The sequence below is a fragment of the Paralichthys olivaceus genome, chromosome 11 (genome assembly GCF_024713975.1).
Source record: "Paralichthys olivaceus isolate ysfri-2021 chromosome 11, ASM2471397v2, whole genome shotgun sequence".
Lineage (NCBI taxonomy): Eukaryota > Metazoa > Chordata > Actinopteri > Pleuronectiformes > Paralichthyidae > Paralichthys > Paralichthys olivaceus.
The window spans coordinates 14,659,919-14,681,758 of record NC_091103.1 but is presented as its reverse complement, the minus strand read 5'-3'; the positions used below and the strand labels follow the sequence as shown (position 1 = coordinate 14,681,758).

The 21,840-nt window shown below is 40.1% G+C and overlaps 1 protein-coding gene across 7 annotated transcripts in view; it reads left to right on the top strand.

Moving 5' to 3' along the window:
* elna (elastin a) overlaps positions 1-21,840 on the top strand; it is a 38,574-nt gene that overhangs the window by 8,280 nt on the left and 8,454 nt on the right. For 6 of the 7 annotated variants that reach the window (XM_069534397.1, XM_069534395.1, XM_069534396.1 and 3 more), the window contains exons 2-13: positions 1,769-1,837; positions 2,698-2,745; positions 3,846-3,947; positions 16,909-16,959; positions 17,125-17,196; positions 18,173-18,202; positions 19,402-19,476; positions 19,851-19,928; positions 21,123-21,170; positions 21,291-21,353; positions 21,586-21,621; positions 21,704-21,778. In XM_069534397.1, coding sequence (XP_069390498.1) covers positions 1,769-1,837; positions 2,698-2,745; positions 3,846-3,947; positions 16,909-16,959; positions 17,125-17,196; positions 18,173-18,202; positions 19,402-19,476; positions 19,851-19,928; positions 21,123-21,170; positions 21,291-21,353; positions 21,586-21,621; positions 21,704-21,778 — 747 coding nt within the window. The remainder of the gene's footprint in view (positions 1-1,768; positions 1,838-2,697; positions 2,746-3,845; positions 3,948-16,908; positions 16,960-17,124; positions 17,197-18,172; positions 18,203-19,401; positions 19,477-19,850; positions 19,929-21,122; positions 21,171-21,290; positions 21,354-21,585; positions 21,622-21,703; positions 21,779-21,840) is intronic. The other variant, XM_069534399.1, reaches the window with a different exon arrangement.

Below are 21,840 nucleotides of genomic sequence, written 5' to 3'. Positions count from 1 at the left end.
TGTAGTCATAAGTGATGCTTCTAACCATTGTTTCATCGCAAATAAAAGTCACTGCGTGGTAAAAAAAAATTCAAATCTTTTTTTCTCTGTTTTTCATTCACCAACATTAATCATATCACAAACACTCAGGGCAAACTCTTGTCTGGGGTCAACTGTGAAATAAATTATACCTCTTCATATCCCTTGCGGTCTACAAGTCAGTCCTGTCCTTCACACACATTCCAGCACATTCCCATAACCTGGCTGACTTCACAAGCAGTGTAAACGCACAGTGATGATTATGATAATCAGAGCAATCATAATGATATCTTTAGATATATTGAGGAAGGTCAAGTTACTTGGCAGAAGTCAGCAGATGCCTCATTTGGATACACGGCCACAGTGAACCTAATGCACTCTGTAAAACTGGTACAGTAGCATGATGGGATTCTTAGAAAAAGGAAAAGTGGAGCAGACACACACTCCCTCTCTTGCGATGCGGAGACAGGAAATCCTCCTTTTCACAGCGAAATGAAAGAGCAGAGTTAAAAACAATCGCCCCATCTCCGTCGTGTGGTGCCTGCACCTAAAACCACTGCTACGGAGTCAAAGGCACGGGCACAGTCACACACACACACACACACACACACACACACACATTACTTGTATTGATTTTGTCAGTTGATAATGAAATACAGAGCCCTGGACCTATTATCATGTTATTGATTCACTCTTTGAATAAAATGTCATACTTTTTTCTTGAAGTCATCCTACTTTTTTCTTAATCCTCATTATCTTTATAAACCAATACAACAAGTTGATCCTTACAGCATGTCTGGTTTTCCCTCTATTTATTGGCACTGGCTGCTCATTTTCTTAACCTCAACTGTGCAATACAGAGAATATTAATGTTAGTATGGCAGTACTCCAATAAATATGTCTCGACTTCAGAGGTCAAAGCCATGACTTTTCATTCAACTCAATCGGACAGTAATTCATTGTAATGTTCTTCCCATAATGGCTGCACTCAGTGGACAAAGTGCTGTTTTCTTGCAGTGTTTGCTAATAAACACATTGATGCCTGTGACATGTGGTTTAAATTAATTGGCCTGCTAACACATGTAAGAACCATTAAACATAATCACCTTGGTCCTGCAGCCCTGATCTCCCCTTTTTACTGATATAAACCAGGTTTGCCCTCAAAAAATGTAAGTGTAATTGTTGCCTTAGCTCACCAGTCCCAGTGGATTTAGCTGTTAGTCGTCCCAAAACAACTGCAGTCATTTTTATTTTTTATGGCTGTTGTTGTTCCTTGCACACATGAGGCCACTGTTTCTGGGATCAAGAACGACCATCTCAGGAGTTAGTTTGGTGCGCAGCCAGAAATCTGCTTGAAATGAGGCTGGGGGATGGAGGTGGGGGTCAACATTGTCCATGTTGCTGCAGCAGTTTTCTGAAAGAAGATTTCCAACTGCAATACCTCATCAGAACGAAAACATAAGAAGGAATTTACTTCTAATCAAGGCTAGAAAGTTTTTCTTTTCTTTTATTTCTCCGCTCTGGTTGGAGCTGCTGTGTTCAGGTTTTATTATGTGCTGCATCGTTGCCGTGAACTGGGGCGTGAGGACAGGTTTCAGTTGTGTTGTTCAAGTCACTGATGATTCATGTTGGAGATTGATTGTCTAATAAATCAGGTCATTGTTCAGTAAAAAACACTGATGGGAGAAAGCGGCTTTGGCTTGGTGACACATAATGGTGACGACTGCATGCTCTCTGTTGTGTTCTCCAGGTGTGTATGTACCACCTGGTGCTGGGATCGGACCAGGAGGCGCTGGAACAGGCACTGGATTCTTTCCAGGTAACAGAGCCTCCAATGACTTGTCTGGACTGTTCAAAGAAAAATAATCCAGAATTCAGCCACAACAAACAGTCTGTTTATGATTAACAGAGGTATAAGAGTCAAATTATGCTGTAGAGCAGAGGTTTTATTAAAACAAAACAAGAATATAAAAGAATCTCAATATGGCATTGAACCTAAAGTAAAGATACTTACTGTTTTATGTGTTGACATAAAATACAGACTATATATAAAAAACTTTTTTTTTTTTTTCTGCAGCAAAGTACACAATATCAGTTCCTTAAATATACCAGATTTTGAATAGTTTTTTCCCTGACCCATATAGCATCCTTCCACCAAGTTTCATGGTAATCAGTGCAGTAGTAGAGGTAGTAGGTTCTGGGTAATCCTGCTAACTGACTAAGAAACAAATGCAGGCGACAACTTCTTGGTGAAGGTAATAAATGTTGATGAAAGTTTTTCCAATGTGCATGTTTTGCAGCTCATTTGTGTTGTCCTCTGCAGTGTTTTCATTCTCCACACTCAATGCATTTTCTCAACCACTAAACACAGGAGGGGGGGATCAGAAGTAAACATACACACATACGAACACGCATGGTGTACAGCATATCTTACTGCTTTTATTACAATATTGTGACATTTTAAAAATGGAGTATGGATTTTGAACCACTCAAAATGTCAGTATGGATTCCTGTTCCATCATGATCCATCAGTGCAGACATACAGGATATCACAACACTCTCCTGGTGCCCTGAGACAAAGCCAACTGCTGAAACGATGAATTGTTTGGCAAACAACTGTCTGCTACATCTTAACTCAATAATAAATACAATAATACTTTGTTATTATTGTTTTACCAGGGTCTGTTGGAGGAGTCCCTTCAGGCTATAAACCAGCCAAAGCTGCAGGTAAGAAGTTATGTTATTCAACATATAAAATTCATTTTTAAGATAAAACATCTGGTTTGTCACAAATTGGTAAATGCACAAATGTGGTAGTGATTTGAAAACAAGAAGCAATTTTTTTATGTGATTAATTTAATTGTGAAAATGTAGAAATCAGACTTCAATTTTTTTGAAATTTTTGGCCTCAACTTTGCTTGATACTTAATTTGAAGATGAACCCATGTGGTTTTATCTTTCAGTCACTTATTAAACTTTATCCCTCCATTATTTATTTACCTTTATTACAGGCTAATTCCTGTTTTTAAATATTAATCAATTAAATCTTCTCCATCTCTCTGTCATGCCAGCGGCTCTGCTTTCTCAGGGCTCTGATTGTTTGTTCAAGTGGCTGTTGCCTTCATTGGGCTCAATACAGAGACACAGATACTCTGTTAGCTGTCTGTCATTTCACACATCCATAACAGATGCCTGCCACTTAAGCAGCAGCTCACCAACCGTGGGCACATTGGCATGACTTCAACTCCCATTGACCCTGTGTGGCTTCACACGATAACATAAGCCATCAATCTGGAAAAAAACTATTGATGAGAATTTGCAATGTCTTTACTCAGAGTTGTAAGTTGGATGTTTTTCAGATCCATTTGAGAGCTACGTGCAATCTCAAGTTGGAGCTAAAAACTGTGAGGTTTATGTTAATAACAACAAGGAGAAAAACAAATTCTAAAGACAAAATTTCCCTGTCAACACTTGGTTCTGGTTTCGTCAGATGTTGGGCAAACACATGCTGAGACTTCATAGGCTCAGCATCACAAGCAAGAGTAATTAAATCCCTTCGGGATATTGCTGTTGCAATAAACAATGTCTTTAAGTCCAACCACTGTTATTAAGCTAGTTTAGTGGGAACACATTTGGAAATTTGAGGTTTGGAAATGTGAGATCTGTTCTCTCATACAACCTCAGTCATGAGCCTAATGTATATTCATGAGGAGGCCATAATGACATGAACATTGTTGGCAGATGATTCTGGTGAATAATGACAACAATAATGATGATGAAGGTACTGATCGCAATCACACCTGCTGCTGTTTTATACCTGACAATAGGAGGCTATGGAGGTGGAGGCCATGGAGGTGGTGGAGGCCAGGGTGTTGGCCCAGGGGGTTTGGTGCCAGGAGGTGTTGGACCTGGTGGCCAGGGCATTGCAGGTATGAAGCTGCTGTTGGTCAGATATCAGCGCCTGGAAGCTGCACTGTTTCATTCATTTCTGTCTTGGGGCCTTCGTTTCAATTCATAGACTGTACTGTATAAACATGGATGACATGACAGCTCCCCATAAGTGAAGCTTAAGTGTCTCATTAGCTCCCTGATGGCTGATCGCAGTATAGATCATAAATCCTGCCTCTATGTTAGTGGATGGGACATGGTTCAAACCAAAAAGTCAGAGTACACATCAAACACATTTTTCTCAAAGCTGTTTTGTCATCTTGGGTAGTTCTTATCACACTGATGTATGTTCAAGTGTCTTTTTTTTTTATCAGTTATTTGAAATGTCATGATTGAAAGCTGACTAACTCACTCGAGGTCAGAGAGACCTCATGACTTCATGTCCTTATTGCTACAGACTCCGGGATGCTTTTATATCTGGGATATTTTGCCTTCAATTCTGGAATAATGGGAAGAGATGGAGATGCATAATCAATCTTTATATACAGTCTGTGCTGCATGTCCTAATCCTTTCCCGTCCCATCTTCATTGATATCAGTCCGTTTAAGGTGAAAACAATGTTTTTTAAAAGATTGTATCTTTTTATATTACATTGTCTGAAAACTGCGTGAAACCACATATTTAATCTTTTACTTTTAAGGTAAGCTGGAACACGAGTTTTTTTAAAAGGTGTAATAGAATGGGCTGGATTTATGTTATGTGTTCAAACTGTACATTAAAACTGTCAAATGTTCTATACCATTTGTGGGGAAAAAAAGCAATCAACATTTTAATGAAATCTTTTGAAGATGTAGTGTGCTCATGCTCAGTTTACATTATGCAGTAAAGCTGTAAAACAATACTGTAATAGAGGGAAACAGACTTCTTTTGTTTACAACACAGAAAAACTCTTCTTCATTACATATGATGTTCAAGTGCTTTGACAGGAAGGAAACAGAGTGCATTGTTATGAGGTGGATAAAGTAGGTTAATGTACAGACTGCTTGATACACCCACACACACCAACAGAGACCTGCATAAATACTCAGCAATGGCTAAAGAGAAAGAGTCTTTTGATTGGTTGTCACCAAGTTTTTCTTATCGCCCTTGTGTTTTCGTCGGGGCTGGTTTAAACTAACTTGGCAGCTGTTTGTTGCGTCCTGTCTGGGTTGGCCCATACAAAGATTCCACCAATCCTACACATCAGCTGTATAAAGGAGTGATGATTGGCAGTGTGCAAACGGCCATCAACGCCAGCCAAGCAATGGTGCCAGAGTACTGATTAATGTTATTGTAATGTTGGACCCTTACAATATCTGGAAACAGATATTGAAATTTACCACGGCCCCTCTCTCGGATACCGTACAGTAAATATTTTCCTTTCAGCCTGCACTGCATTGGTGCTGTAGGAACATTTAGCCATCATTTATTTCCGTAAGCACCGCTGATACAATCTGAGCTTACCTCTATGTGTTTAGAAAGATAAGGAACCAAGCAATCGTCTGATTGTCCTGATAACTCATGCAGCCCGTTACTGAGGAGTCCCTCTGGAGGGCCACACCCCTGCCAGCACAGTACAGTACAACTTGCTAGAGAGCCATTTTGTGAAAATGACCTAATATCCAGTATTTGGTGGAAGTTGATCTTGGCTGGGATCAGCAGAGCTCTACATGGGAAATATTGTCCCAGCGTTTGTATGAATTCAAGTTCTCCTTCACAAGGCGTACCTGGCAGAAATTACGTTAGTGAGAAAAAGGGAAGCAACCGATGTTAAAATCGGTTCCTTGTGTTTTTATTCAATTTGGGTGTAGGTGCTCCTTCCTACATTCCATACTAATCTCTGTTGCATGGAAAAAAAGGGAAAACCTTAAACAAAGACTGAACAGCTCGGGGTCAGACAAGGTTTTACGATTTAAATGAAAGGAGAGACTGTAATTCACAAAGGGGTTGTGATATGTTCGGCTTCACGACCGTAATTATGTTCAGTGATCTCTGAATATTTCTGTCATTGGTGAGTTTTTTTATATATGCTATTTCCTTTCCAACAGAATCAAATTACCTTAAGCAATCCATATTTGGATTTGCAAATTGTATGAATAAATGACAAGAATTACATTTCCATTACTACATAACTGTGCATCTATAGTTCACCAGTTTGTAACCCTCACACAGTGGCAAGTAGAATCCTATCAGCTTGCCAGTATTTGACTTGTGACAAACCATGCCAGAAGAAATGCCTTGCTACCACCATACAAAAGATCATTGACCGTTATTTATTAAGCAATAATACATAAAGCAGGATTTTTGTCAAAAACAATCGCAAATCACTCAAACAAACATGAGAAAAGATGCCATTAATTTTTACCTAGAAGCCGAGTGGTGACATTGCACTCCCCAGACACGCACCTTCCTGGCCCGTAATAAAGCGTAGCAGCGAGCTATGTGAGTAGCGTGACTGCAGTGCAGCTCATGCAAGACCTTGTAAATGTTACACTAATTGTGAGGCCTGTCATCATCTAACATTGACAGTACACTGAAAGCTGGAAGAGAGGAATTTTCTTTCTATGAACAGCTGTTGGATGGCGTCTCAGTTTTTCCCCGCAAGCAAAGGTGGATTCAATCCTCGTCTCAGTGATTTCTAAAACTTGGCTTTCATAGGCTAGCGTCTTGTCACTTTCAGGCAGTGTGAAGGGAGTTAACAAGAAGCATTGCGGTTACAGTTCTCACTATTGGTGTAGCTTTATCGTATCATTACAAATGTCTGGTTCACGTTGAGAAAAAATGTGTCTGGGTGGGATATTTTTGGTGTGTTTGTCCACGATTAGCTCACCAGTCGACTCACAGAGAACAAATTGAATACAACGTGTTGTCTGTCCCACCTCTCTCTTGCCGTCTGAAAACTGACAATAGTAATGTTGTACAGCAATATAATAACCTGAGAACAATGAAACGTTATATTATGAGTCTGAATCTGTAAGCAATTTCATTTTTTCATATTCCCTCTCATAGAACATGGATGAAATACTATAGCCGCCATTCTAATCTGTTTCCAATATATTGTCGATACCCATTATGGTCTTTATTAGTGTCAAGACTGATAAAGTATATATGTTTGTGTGTGGTCCAGGTGTTATTCAGGTCTTAAATCTGTTTACAGAATCACATTATGGGGACTCTTCTTCCTTCTGGGACAAAAAGTTGTCATGACGTAAATCTTAACATTTTAAGGTGAAGACATGCTTTAAGGTTTCGATTAAGGTAAGGTTCAGGTGAGAGTTAGGGTTTAGCAAGTAGTAACTAGTTAAGGTTAGAGTAAGTCTCCAAGTGTGTGCGTGTGCATGTGTGTGTGAGAACATAGCATAGCAGTGTCTAAATGCTGGCAGTCAGTTGTCTGGGGGGCTTCCCTTGAGTTGGCATCAGCACAGTGGCAAGTCAAAACATTGTTCATCACAGATGTTCATGTTTTATTTAATTCGTTTCACTGTTTTTGGTTGGTTGAAAATACAATCAAATTTGGTAGTCGGTGCTCAGCTTGACTTCTCAGATAAAACACTAAATGGTGTGGGCTCTCAGTCGCTCCAACCGTAACTCTACAAAGCTGACCCTCAGTGCTGCGCCCGCAACCCCTGAGCTGAAAAACCTATGGAAATTGATATTGTGAGCATGGTAATATGAGCCTATTACTAACATTACATCTCAATACCACTCAATAACACCACAACCTATAGTCTCCAAAATGTCCTGGAGGTAGGACTGATTGCAGGGCTGTTGTATTAGGCTGCATTAGTTTCAGATAATTGTACCAAATTAACTGGAAGCTGTGTGTAAATAGTCCTCAACTCTTATTTCACTTTACTTTGGCTCTTTAGTTTCACTGAATAAACATAACAATTTGAAGTAATGGAGTAAAAGTGAAAATAGTCCCAATGGTTACATGAAAGATACAATCATGGTTGGACAATTGTTTGTAATTTAAAATAATGGATTACATCAGTCATTGCAGCAACATGTCTCTGTGAGTAGATCTGACAGCCGTCTGGAAAGCTTCTCGGTGCAGACAATGCATAGGTAGGTAGGTTTGAGTTTTAGATGCCTGTGACCAACACAAGACTGTTTTGGTTTTGGTTCTCACTTTAAGGCTGGTGATAGAAATATTGCTCATGTTATTATCCATCCACCGATTTTGAATTACATATCCTCCTACATGGTCAATCTATACACCTGATTCTTTTAGATTCATCTTTGGATCATCTGGTTCATATCAGGGTCTTTGTTTGAAGAAGCACCAAATGTACTTGTCTTCTCCGCATCAGGAAGAATAAAGGAAAGGCAGATAAGTGGAAATATACAGGGAGGACAGAAAAGTGAAGGAAAGGAAAAAAACATTATGTGCACATTGATTCTTGTGGCACACATGCTTAGAGAGGTCGTTAAAGAAAAGAGACTGAATTGAGGTGAAGATGAAAGTGTTTAGCCAGAAGAAGATGATGAGCTTGGAAGAGGTTCAGTCTCCGGGAGCACATATGCTTTTCATTACTGGAGCTCAGACCTGGAAGCATCTCTCTGTGAATGTGCCTGAACGTAAGTGTATGTAAATATGGTTATGGTCCTCATCTGGGTAATTACAACGCACACACTCATACATGTACACGGAAACATACCTTACCTCTTAAAATACATACTATACATGCTTGTTTAGCTTGTCCTTTATCCGTACCCACCTATCTTTCTTTTCCTTTCCTCAATCTGTCTCTGTGCCAGACTTTCAATATCTTGGAAACCTTAACTGTCTGCAGAGGAAACAATTTTACATCAGACCCACACTGTCTTTGTGCTCGACGAAGCCCACCCAACATACACACAGCCAGTGCAGCTTGTTTTTTCTTGTTGGAAAAGCCTGTCTCTTCCCGAACAATTTTGCATGATCTCACCACATGTTGTTGTTAGTGTCCACAGTAATCTCTCTAATTCATTTTGGGAATAAAGATAAGCAAAATAAGATAAGAGCTTTATTAGTTTTTATTGGTGTCTAATGTATCACGCATGCCACACATTACACTTTCTAACTGAGGTATTTTCCCCCTATGTTTGACTAAAACTTTCACTATTACTCAGTAACAGCTCCCTGGCCTTTCACCACCCTGCTCTGTGTCATGACTGTGTGCTTGTTCCCCAGTGAGCATGTTACCATCAGTGTGGTTCTTTCCCATGTTCTCTGTGTTATTTGATGAGCCATCCTGCTGGCAGCTGTTCTTAACTTCTCCCCTGCTTCGTTTGCCAGCAGGTCTGGAGCATGGACCACTATCCTTGTCCATCTGGCAGCCCAATCTAAGTGTTTTTAATGTTGTGACGGAAACGTTTCTTGCTCTTATTTCTCAGAAAGTCCATGAAGACAAATCAGCATTTGAATGACCTTGTTGCAGTCATTGGTAGAGGTGGGCTGTTTTCTGTTAAATCAGGGAAAGTGTATGAATTGGTGGCTAACTGGGCAATTAAAATGGTGTTAAAGCTTATAAAAGTTTTTTTTGTGTTTGAGTACAGCAGCAGCTGATCAAAATGTGCAACTTAACCTGCATACGATGCTTTCAGACATGCACTGTACTCTGGATAATCTCTTAATTCTGAAATGATCTGGAGGGGCTGCATGTGAGGACGCAAATGTCTGAGTCAGTTGCTGAAGACGGATTATGTTTGGGGAATTCACAGCAAGCGAGAGGGCACATTGATAACACACAATGCAGGCAAAACTGATAAAAAAGAATAAGAATACAAATACCTCAGGGTGAAAAAGAGGTGCTGTAGATGCAGACAAAGATGTCAACTTGGACAGACCATGAAATTCAAGAGGTTTTTTGTGATAAGGGCCTGTGTCTACGTGCTGCAAACAAAAACATATGATTTTGCCATTGCAGAAATGATCCAGTCATTCTCTGCCTCCTATGCTCTACTCAGGTGCCACCACTCACCTGAAAGCTAGGGAAATGCTTCTGTTGCATCTGACTTGACATTCTCCTGTTGCATTCTTCATATGTGAAAGGAAAACTCCTAGAAAAATGGCTATACATGGCATGGTAGTGATAGACTAACATGGCTGATGATCGCATCACACATAGTCCGAGAGGAAGTGTAATGCAGGGTATTACAAATATTAAGTAGAGCTGCAATGCATATTCAATAATATTTTCTGAAAGAAATATTTTTTAATAGTCATTACAAAAGCATTCATTAGTTATTCCTGTCTTATTTTTCAAAAATGATTTATGAGACATTTTAAAGTACCATTGTTGTAAATGAAGATAAGTTGAGTAAGTGAAGATAATGGTTTTTAAATTACTCTACCTTAAGCACTTCAGATGTTAGCAAATCCTTTGCAAACACATAATGTATAATGTGATAAAGAGCTTTTCCTCTGTCAATGACACAATTTATCTCTTATAATTGTTTTCCTTCATAGATCATCCCATATGTTTGTGTGGAATGCCTCAGATGGCTGAACAATGATGACAGTCTTTGTAATGTCAGAGGAATTTGGGAAATGCTTTTGAAGCCGCCTCAGTGAATCTAACGTCACTGTTCCAATTTGCATGTTTTGAGTTGAGCCAACCTGTCGAACACGAGTCTCTTTTCTCAGCCCAGAGTTGTCAGAAAAGTGGAATAGCAGTCAGATGCATATGTGGACCATCTGGGAGAGGAAACACTCTTGGCCAACTTTACATACCTTAGCCACAGGCTGTGTATGTTGACTGGTTTTCTGACCCTATGTATAATTTGTGCAATTGAACTTCTCTGGTTGTGGAATATACTATTCAAACATGAGTTGTTATAAAAAATGGATTCTCTCAGAGCATGTGTCCTGCTGTACACTAATGCTTGCAGTGTGTTTCTGCTTTGTCTGAATGCCTTCACCGTACATGTTGTAAGTGAGTGTGCCAAGCTTAAATGGATGATGGTATGATCTCTGTGTTAGGGATACTCTTAAGACATATTCAGGGGCTTCAGTTTTGGCTGCTTCTACATTTCCTGTAGAAGTGTTTAAAACGTAGAATAGCAGAGCCTCTCGACTAATCAAAAGGGAGAAATATTTGGTCAACTTGACAGCTTACAGCATAGCGTGATCTGCTCGGTTTGATCTGTTGCATAAACAATGACATCACAAACTCGGTGGATATGGTTTAACGCATGCTGTACAAATTAGCACAGCTTGAATTAAGGGACGGCAGCAACCCTCTTCACACGGATGTATTTGAAATAAACCATAAGAGTATGGAGGTGAGAGGCTCTCCAGGGCTCAAGCTGGTGAGATCAGACAGCTGCAGACGTCACTGGGCAAGGAGCTCTGGTTTGGCACAGTGGCAGCTCTTGTAATCCAGACAACGTGAAATGATGACCTTTACTGTAACAATTAATTTGTAGCCCTTTTGACAGAGTTGCTCAATGCCTCAGAGATGATGTGTATTCAGCGGCCCAAGTGCGTGGGCTGGTGAGAACCTCAAAAGTTAGGCAAAGGTGCTTCATCAATAAAAGAGCTTACCACATAGCATTTTCTTTTTAGTATGATGCAACCGTATCCAATAAAAGTTCAAATGAGCAACCATACCAACAATGAGTAACTGCACAGAGCAGTTTTGAAAGTCCAGTCCTTTGACCTGACAGTTTTGCACTTGGGGTCATCTGGCAGAGTGGGAGGCTCAGGCCTTTGGGACATCATTGATAGTGTCAATGACTACATGGAAAAGGAAAGCAAAAACAATAAAAGGCTCGCCGCCAGTGTCGGCTGGCTCACATCAGCCAGCAAGGGAGGGTTTTGTGTGTGGTGGTGTGACTGTGAATACTTAATCAGTCCAACATGTGACTAGTCCTGCTTCTCGCAGTCTGGTGCCCGTGACTGGGAGCACGGAGGACCTGGAAGTGACAAGGAGCAGGGAGGTCAGTGGAGAGGGAGGAATCAAGGAGAGCTTCGGTATATCCATTGGTCTCACGCAAAATGTAATCACTAAAGCACCTCACATAATTCTGCTTTCATCCAGCTTGTTCTGCGTCACCTCGTAAGAATGCAATCTATTCACTAACTTGGAAGAGGAACACTGTGATAATTTGATACTGATAAAAATCTGGTGTCATGACAGTGAAGGACATAATGATAGGCTTAGCTTTCAAAGTGAAAATTTATATGAGACCACAGCCAGAGAGCAAAATCTCCCTGTCAATCACAGAAAAATGCTGAGTCTATGGGGACCTGCACAGAACAATTGGGGATGAAATTATCATCAAGACTTTCCATCACATTAAACATATTTTCAGCATTTTATTGCCATATCATGCCTCTCTGCTTCTCACAATTAGTCTTTACTTTTTTTATGTTCGCAGTTATTGTTAGTTTCATAGTAATTCCAGTGTTTAGCGGAACCCTCCCATCACGGAGGAGCAGCTTCACATTGACAGCGGTTTCCTGACAACACTTTTAACCTTTTGAATCTTCCGTCCTTGCTTTTCAGTAAACAAGCATTTGTTCCTAAACCACGTCCCTGATTAAATACGAGGGAAAACAAAGAACACAATGGCAAATAATTGACCAAAAAATGCTGAACATTCCAGACCTCCAGCTCCAACGTCTGCTCTCTAAGCGTCTGCCATCAGTTAAAGTGGATCTCCGCCATGGAATTCTTTGCTCTCTTAAATTAAAGCCTTCACCAGGCCCAGCTGGTTCACAAAGTAGAGAGAGAAGGGTGAGTGGGGGAGGAAAAGGGAGGTGATGGAAAGAAGCAAGCAAATCCATCTTAACTTCTCACGTTTGGCTTCCTCTGGTTATGACCATTACCACCTCATGTCTGGTCAACGCAACACTGATACAGTTAAAAAAAAGAAGAAAGAGAAAAGAGATGAAATATTTTAGAGAAAAAAAGCAAGAGAGAGAGACTGCAGGCTGTAGATAATGTTTTGATTGATGTATCTTGTATTTGTCTGGTTCTGAAACAGAGAATGACCTTACCTAACCCCAATGGAGAATGAGCAAGATGTTTCAATGTTGAGATTGAAACCAGATATCTTTCTTCAAATTGGACCATATCCATTACTTGTACTGGACTAGAGTTTAAAAAGATGACCTGTGGCTGGCAGAACTGGCCATGCTTCCCATTTGCCATTTTATATAAGCATAAGTAAGTTTTAAAGCAGGATTTAGGGTCTGGAAAGTGAAGCCAGTACGAAAGTGCCTGAAACCTGTATTCTCTCAAATTACCAGCAGAGGGCAACTGCAAAAAGACGTCTGTCCATTGAAGTTTGAGAAAATGACCCTATGATTCTCCCTTTTGTCAGTTAGGTTCTGATTTAGAGTTAAACAGAGGATAAAGCCCTGTAGGCTTTTGGGCTGGGATACAGTGTAACCACTAGTGGACACATGTATTGGTAGGCGTGCAATGTCCTCGAGATGTTTGCCAGGCTCGCCCTACTTCTGGTTTTAAAAAAAAGGCAGTGGCTAAACTAACAATCCAGGGGCTTCTAAATGGCAGATTACAGACCAATGGATGACATCACAGTGGGTTGATACCTGAGCAGGAGGCAGTGAATATACCTGCACATCTCAATATGGCAGCCTGTCCCTCATCACCTCTAAAAACAAGCCTCCTATTTGTCCGAGAAGGTCTAGACACATGTGCACCCTCGATTGAGATAATTCTGAAACCCGCCACCACAAGTGAATTTTGAGCAACGCTCAGTTATTCACTGCCACACAATCCCAAATTTCACCTCAACAACCTGCTGATGCACTTGTCCCTGTACAGCTGTGGAAGCCAGTGGTCTTTCCTGAATGGAAACTGGCAAGTGAACCATCTGTCTGTCGCACCTCTTTTAGAAATCTAACTGGAGGAAACTATGATGCATTGCAGTACTGCATCACTTGCCTTCCAATTTCCTCAGCCGCCAGTCCTCCCTCCTGTGTAGTATTGTGTTTCTGTCCCAATACTGTTATATTCAGACTGTTGACCTTCTGTAAGGTTCCTTTGTCCAAAGTCAGCTGGGCTTTCAAGTGATCTCTTGGGTTTCCCATAAGGCCTTGAGCATCGAAGTGAAAAATTAGCCACTAAATTATCGTACAGAAACCATTCAGCTTGTTAGAAATCAACGAAATACTGGGAGCCGCACCAAAGAAATGCGATGATATGATACCAGGGTCGCGGTGCAGACTTTCTATGTGTGTGGTTTATGACAACAAACATCAGTGTAGACTTCCAGTAATGTGTGAGCTTAGACAGGTTGTTTGTGTGAGCTGACGTGCTGGAATGATGGTAGTCCAACAAAAGCATTCTTGTTTGAGCAGAGCAGTTTGCGCAAATATGGCTAAACTGAGAGCTTTTGTACTAAAACTTTATCTCTCACAAATACAATTAGTGGATGGACCCCAAACCAGCAAAGGTCCGGGTGTTGTAAGCATGTCCTCTCACTTTGGCCCTGAAATTACACAACCTCCACAAGAGTTTTATCTTTTCACTTAAATGTGTTTTATTTTCCCAGTATTGGGTGATTTCTCCCCTATCTAAACCTTTCGTCTGCCCAAGGCCTGCGCTCATGGTCACTCACGCAAATACCCTCTCAGGCTGACTTCTGCATGTCTGTATCTTGTCTCCTGACCTTAAATCGGAGCTCCACGTGGCAGGTGCTGATCGACCCTGAGTACGACTTGCCAGAGCCAGCTTGGGTCATGCACGTGTGATTGCAGGTGGGCCAGATGATGGATGAACAAGCTTAGAGTATCCATGGTTCTGCTTGTCCTTACTCATTCTCAGTGTTTCTCTTCCATTGACGTGCATAATCTCTCTGTTGCGCACACTGTGCTGTTTCCAACAGTCACTCCGACAATCGCATAGACGTCTCTGGCAAATGAGACATTCTGTGATCTGGAGGCGAGACCAGACAGTACAGTCTTACGAGAACACTTCAAGCCATACTTAGTCATTCTAAAGGTTTCAGGCATCAGCAATGTGCCATTTATCTTGTAACTCCTCTGTTTTTTGTCAGTTCCTGTCAATTCCTTAACATTTTATGGTATGTTAGGCTCACTGATAAAAATGAGACAAATGATTCGGATTCCTTGTGTCAGCTCAGGAGACGCTGGAAAAGAGAAAGCCCTAGATCACTCTGATTTATACAAGAAATGATTGCTGTTGTTATTACTTCAAGGTGTGTCCAGGGATGGTTGAGCAATCGAGGTGAATCAAGCTAAAAAACGTTGAAGCAGATGGATTATCGCAAGGATGCTTAGCTTAACGTCTGGGCTCGCATTTCACTCTGTGTTTGCCAAGCCCTTGGCAAGGCCAGTGCCCACATTTGTTTTGACTGGGTCATGAAACTCCACACTTCCATCTTTCTCTCTGTCTGTCCCAGCACATTCCTCCTCCTCCTCATTAGTATTATTACCTGCAACTCTGCAGATAACTGGAGTGACTCCAAGCTCTCACCCTCCAGCCTCATGTGTCTCTCTCTCCCTCTCTCTTGTTCTGCTTGTTTCCCATGCGTAGATGTTCTCACCCCCAGATTTTTTGGCTTACAAGTATTGATGAAAACAAGTTCCTTGGTGGAATAGCTTGTTGGCTGCATTTTGAATTTCTCCTGGTTTCAAAAACAGTCATTACTCCAGCATGTTTGTCTCTGATTGGTGAACTTGTTCAACTCATAGCTTAGGAACACAGCTCTGAGAAACATGTGACACATTAAGTGCCATAAGTTATCCTTAGAAAATATACATGCATGACTTCAGCAGTATTCTGGAGACACGTTATGTTAAACTTAGTGAATCTAGAGTTAAATAGTATTCCACCTTTACTTATTTAATTTTTTTCCATGTACTTTATTGTAAAGAATTTAACTTGAATTATTGTATTTTTAATGTATTGCCTGATGTATTAAATTCAATTGAATTGACATCATTCCAGGACATCCACTTGAGTCCACTTTCTTTCTGCCAGCAAGTAAAGACCAGCTGCTGGACCCTGAAGCCACTGCTGCACCAAGAGTTGTTCCCCTATTTATTCAAAGTTCAGAGAAGCTCGACTTAGTATGCAAAACCCTGGAGCTGTTGTTGTCGCCATCTTACATTGAGTCCCAGTCACTGCTGTTTATTAAAAGAGGATTAATATTGAACATATCGCGTGTCCAAATCACACGAAATTTGACACAGCACTTCCCCTGGGCCCTTAACCATACACACGCCAAGTGTAAAGCTGAAAAGAGGAACGGTTCTCACTCCACATGCGTTCTACACACTAACATATTTCTGGAATGATAGATGTTTATTTCATGACTATGCACATAGGGCCCCATTTTCCCATGTTAGGCTCCTAATTTTAAGGATCTTCCCCTTTTCTTGCAGTTGGTGAGCATTGTATTCCATGTTTACTCTTTTTCCATTTCTCTATCTTTTTCGTTCGTTTTTTTGGTATCAGCAAACAGAGACACAAGCTGGGATAAATTTGATTAATCCGTCAAGTCAAGCCATAAAGCTTTGCCGCCCATGGATTAGTTTGGGGATTTCTTGTCTCGCAAAGAACAGACTGCTACCTCCAGTGTTTGGAATATAGCACAACGAGAACACAGCCATGTATCATGTTGCTTACTCAGTGGGGGTCAGCTCTTTCCACTGCTCCCAACATGCAGTCTTTGGCTCTAGAAACATAAATGTGAGTGTTTTAAATCACATTTGATTAAGCACACATTGATTGGGTCATATTTCATGTTTTTCCTTTTTTTTTTTTAAATCTACAGTTTGTAGTACTTGCAGGTCCTGAAAAATGTTGTGATGAAAGCCTGAGTGATGGGTTGTTTTTATTGAAGGGTCAGTACAGCTGAGTATTTTTTCTTCACAGTGAAGAAAGTTGTTTGTCTTTTCTTTGACCCTTGTTGCCCCATCTGTGCTGTATTTCTTTCACTCCAGTTGACTGCTCATCTATCATTTTCTTTCCCATCCAGGTTATGGCAATTTAGGAGGTGGTGGTTTTGGAGGTGGTGGCCTTGGAGGAGGTAAGTACTGAAACTGAGATTTTTAACATTTAGTTTGATGTTAGGTTGAGCATTGTACTCAGTGTGTTAATAAAATACCTTTTTTAACAAAGGGGTCAAAATGTCTTTTAAAAGTTTACACCACACAAAAAGTTTCACTGGCCTTTGCCTCTTTGTTTTCTTAAGGTGGTTATGGTGGATACGGTGGAGGCACTGGGGGCTTTTTTCCAGGAGCTGGACACAAAGCTGCTAAAAGAGGTACAGCTGTTTCATTTCGTTTAAAATGTTCTCATATTCTCAGAGTTTCGTTCAGTTTAAAGCAATTTCAAATTTTGATATATCAGGAACCAAATTCAGGAGTAGAGAAACTTAACTACACCACAGATAATAAATAAATAAATGAATATGAACAGATGAAATTTAAATAGTTTGAAAGGTTATCAAATATAAAAAATACCCTTATTGCTCTAATTTAGACATTTACAGTGCGTCACCTCTTTTTCAAGAGCCTTAATGCACTTGCTCTGTTTCTCACAGTTCACACACTATTGATCTGAACGTATGAAGGAGAATCGAATTTCGACCACATATTTGTAATAACTTTTAAGATGAGGTACTCTATCAAGCCAGGTCTCCTGGTTACTTGAACCTCTGGTGAGACTTTGCTGCTTTTAGCACATTTCCTCTATAAAAAACAGAAATATGTCACTTTCTCTGATTTTTGCCGTTTGTATTATGTCCAGTATTATGAATATCATGAATATTTAAATTACACTAGAAGACTTCAGAAATCATTTGATGTGGTTTTGTCTCCTATTATTTTGCTAAGACTAGGTTTGAATCACCATTTGTTTATTGATGCTTCTATTGGACAGAAAGACCACAAAGTGAGGAGATCACTTTAATCTTTATTTCTAAACAAAGTGCAGTGCTGAAGGCTCAGACTGTGATGGAAACTGGGGGTCATCAGACATGATGATGGAATATTGATTGTTGGCACAGGAAACTTATTATGTTCCACTTGCTTGTTGTGAGTTGTTTATTTTGATGGCTGATACTTTCTGGGTTTAAAATGACTCAACCAACCAAAAAACAAATGGACAGGGGTGAAAACATAACCTCCTTGACAGAGGTAAGAAATAAAACCTTTCTGCTAAGGGTCCTTGATGTTTATTTCCTGAATCTCTTATATTAATGAATACTACTGTATAAGGTCTTGTTGTTCCAACCACAGGTGCAGGGGGCCATCTGCTACCACAGGGAGGTAAGCTGATTCTTGGCCCACAGGCTTGCATTGTCCTGAATACTGATTCAAATCTTTTCAGCACTTTAACAGACCTGTATGCAAAAAAACCTGTGTTTTGGCAAACACATGTACATTTTTAACATGAACCTGCAAACATCAGACAATTTGAATTTCATTAGAGCCCATGACATGAAGGCCTGCGCTGTGTTTGTTTGTGTGTGGTTGTGTGTGTGCGTGTGTCTGTTTGCTCATGATTTGCTTTAATTTAGGCTGATTAAGCATGGACTCAGGAGGGTCCAATCATGGCTGGGACTGCTCTATGGCAAAGAGCCTACTCTTAAATATTAGTTGGCAATGACGAAACCTCCGTTCCGTAGAATCAGTCTGTATTTTCATGACACTCAAAAAAAAACAAGCCTTTCCTCAGAAAGAGCACAGATAAAACAAACCATTCTTACGCCAAACTTTTCCTCACCAAATCTCCCAGGCCACATACTTACAGGCAGTGCGCAATGTCTGTCCGGCAAACTATGGGGAATCTAAGATTTAAAAATGAAATAAAAAAAACTTAATAAATGGATGTTTTATTCTGCTGCCAAACTCCCTTACAAGTGAAGCTGATGGCTCATTTCCTCCGCGAGGGGATAGCCAAAGAAATGAGGCATTTGATGAGGCAAGGCAAATGCCATGCTTGCTGGCTGCCTCTCCTGATTTGATTAAACATCAGCCAAGTTGTTTTTGATCACGCCGCGATGACAGACTAGTGGGGCCAGATTAGCTGCTTTCAATACCGATGGTCAGTGTGAGGATCTGGCTCCTTGCTGAGGAGGTGAAGTCAGTTACAAAACGTACACCTGTTCATTACTGCTTCTTAGTATCACAGGGCTCTCTAGTGGTCATGGGATATACTGCTAAAGAATACTCAATTTTCTTTCCGAAATGATTTAGAATATTTTATTGCTTTTGTAGTTTCTGTTTATCTTTTTTTTTGTATTTTAAGCCTGTTCATCAGCACTTTGGTCAACTTTAGTTTTAAACATACTTTATAACTTGATATACTAGCATTTTTGACTTGTTCTATCAGAGTATATTATTTTATGCAATATATATTTTTATTTTATTCTAACTGTATTTATCCTATTATTACTATTGTCTGTCTTTATCATTATAAATGAGTATAAGATCAAATGTGAAATTATGTATTTATGTTTGAACAGGGACTGGAGGAACAGTGCTCGGGGCAGGAGGAGTTCCTGGAGGCACAGGAGGTGGAGCTGCATTGCCTGCTGGAGGCAAGTAGCACACACACCCACACACATCATTCTGCTCATTTTAATTTGTATTTGTACTGCTTGTTAATAATAAGAAGTTTGCTACAGCTTGTGTTTACATTCATACTGTGATTTGTGCTTCCTAAGTTCAACATTTAAAGCCTTAATTGGCTCTTCAGGTACTGTGGAAGAGCCAGTTCTTTACCTAATATAATAAAGTTGCAATTTTAAAGAGAGCTGTCGTCAAGGCCGAAGGAGGCAGAAATCACAGTTACAGTTTTTTGGACTCAGTATCTGGAGAAGAAAGATGTCTGTATATTTTTCACACTGTATATTTGTCAAACTCCCTCAATGAGCCAACTAACATTTTATTTCATTTATGTTTTTTTTTCCAGTACCTGTTATTCCTCAGACAGGCCTTCCAGGAGGGGGAGCCGGTGGCGCGGCAGGAAAGAAAGCTTCCAAAGTGCCAGGTCTTGTAGACTCAACAATAAACACATAAAACTGGAGGCAGACAGGATTTAATTCACAGGGCAGCAGAGCCTCATCAAATTCATTTTCTATTGAATGTGGAAGGTGTTCAGGGCTGGAAAACTGTAAAAACCTTACTCAGTAAAGTGCCTTGAGATAATGTGTTGTGATTTAAAGATATACCAATCTTGGATCCCATGTAATGACAAATTGGCCACTGGAATTAACGGCCAGTATTCTGTGGCTTCCTGTGAAGACAGCCAATATCCAGGCCAAGACACTGTTTGCAGTCCGACTAGTTGTAGGTGTTTTAGGTCCAGACATCACTTTGGCTTATCTCTATTAATAGCTATCTGCCTATGAATACAGGTACATTTATAAACTGATAGCCAATGTATCTATGGCGATATGGTCCATTTTTTTTGCTCTCCACGCAGAAAATAGAAACCGAAACCAGAAGGCTTCAGGCCCCAAAATCTTGTCCCTCGTCCACAGACTCTTAACATTCACATACAGAATCTGTTACAGAATCAAATTTAATCAAATTTAATGTTTTACAAAATCTAGATCTTAATTTGTGGATGTTTTAATGTTTTAGCCTTTTGTTAAAATTGTCTTTGTTTAAACTTTACTGCACCTTCAATATTTCAGACTTAATCCATCATACTTAGAGAGCAAGGAGAAGTGGAACAAGAGGAACAAATTAAAACATTTAAATATACAAAATATATATATATATATATATATATATATATATATATATATATGTATGTATATATATATATGTATATGTATATATGTATATGTGTATATCATAGGAAATAAGCCCATTACATTTAAATGTAACTACTGCTATTTTCCACCTGAAATAAAACTGGATGCAATAGAAGTAAATAAATAACTATTTTTATTTGTAGAGGGGAAGCCAAGCACAGCAACACCTCAGCTGGGTCATAAATACAGTAGTTGAATCAAACAAGAAAGTTCACACACAATGAAAAAGTCAACTAGTAGCCGGGTTTTACAGATGCCAGCAGCAACTGTCTGGATTGGCTGCATCCTATCTGGCTTCACTATGTGGTGGTGGTGTTTTGTTGCTGTTGTCATAATCGCTTCAAACCGATCGTGCATGCCAGATCCTTCTCATGTATTTGACTGTAGATGCAGAAACTGTCTTCTCTCATTGGCTGTGACAGGTGTGGGTGTGCCTGGACTTTACCAAGGAGGACTGGTGCCAGGAAAAGGTTTATCTCTTTTTTTGATTCATTTCAGGCAGCATTTGGCAAGTGTTTCGTTGTGTGAGTGGTCAGTACTTTTAGTGCTGTACAGAGATTTAACGTGGCTGTTTCTTGTGTCTCCTTCAGGGTTTGGTGGACGTGGAGTTCTGCCTGGTGTGCCAATGGGAACTGACCTGAATCAAAAATCAAGTAAGAAGGTTTTTTTTCAAATGTACACATACATGTTGTGCATGGGGGAACACAGCAGTTCAACAATTGAGAAACCATCGAATAGATAATATATACAGCATCTAAATTGACAATATTACATATAACTTAAAGGTTCAGTGTGCACATTTAGTGAAATCTAGTGGTGAAGTTGCATATTGCAGCTGAATACCCCCTAAATTCATTGTCCTCTTCCAAACATTTTCTTGTGCAGTTGCAGGTGGAGGACAAGGAGGAGCTCAAGGACCAGGTAATGTTATTCAGGATTTCTATTCGTTTTTTTGGATGCATAACTGGTGTCAGCTGATCAAAATTTAAATGTCCTGACACAGGAAGCCGTGGGTATGGTGGTCAGATGCAAACAGGGGTGTTCCACGGATACCCGCTCAAATCACCCAAAGTGCAAGGTACGAGCTGAATCTGTGTAACTCAGATGTTACATCCCTGTGCTCATATGAGCTGATATGTT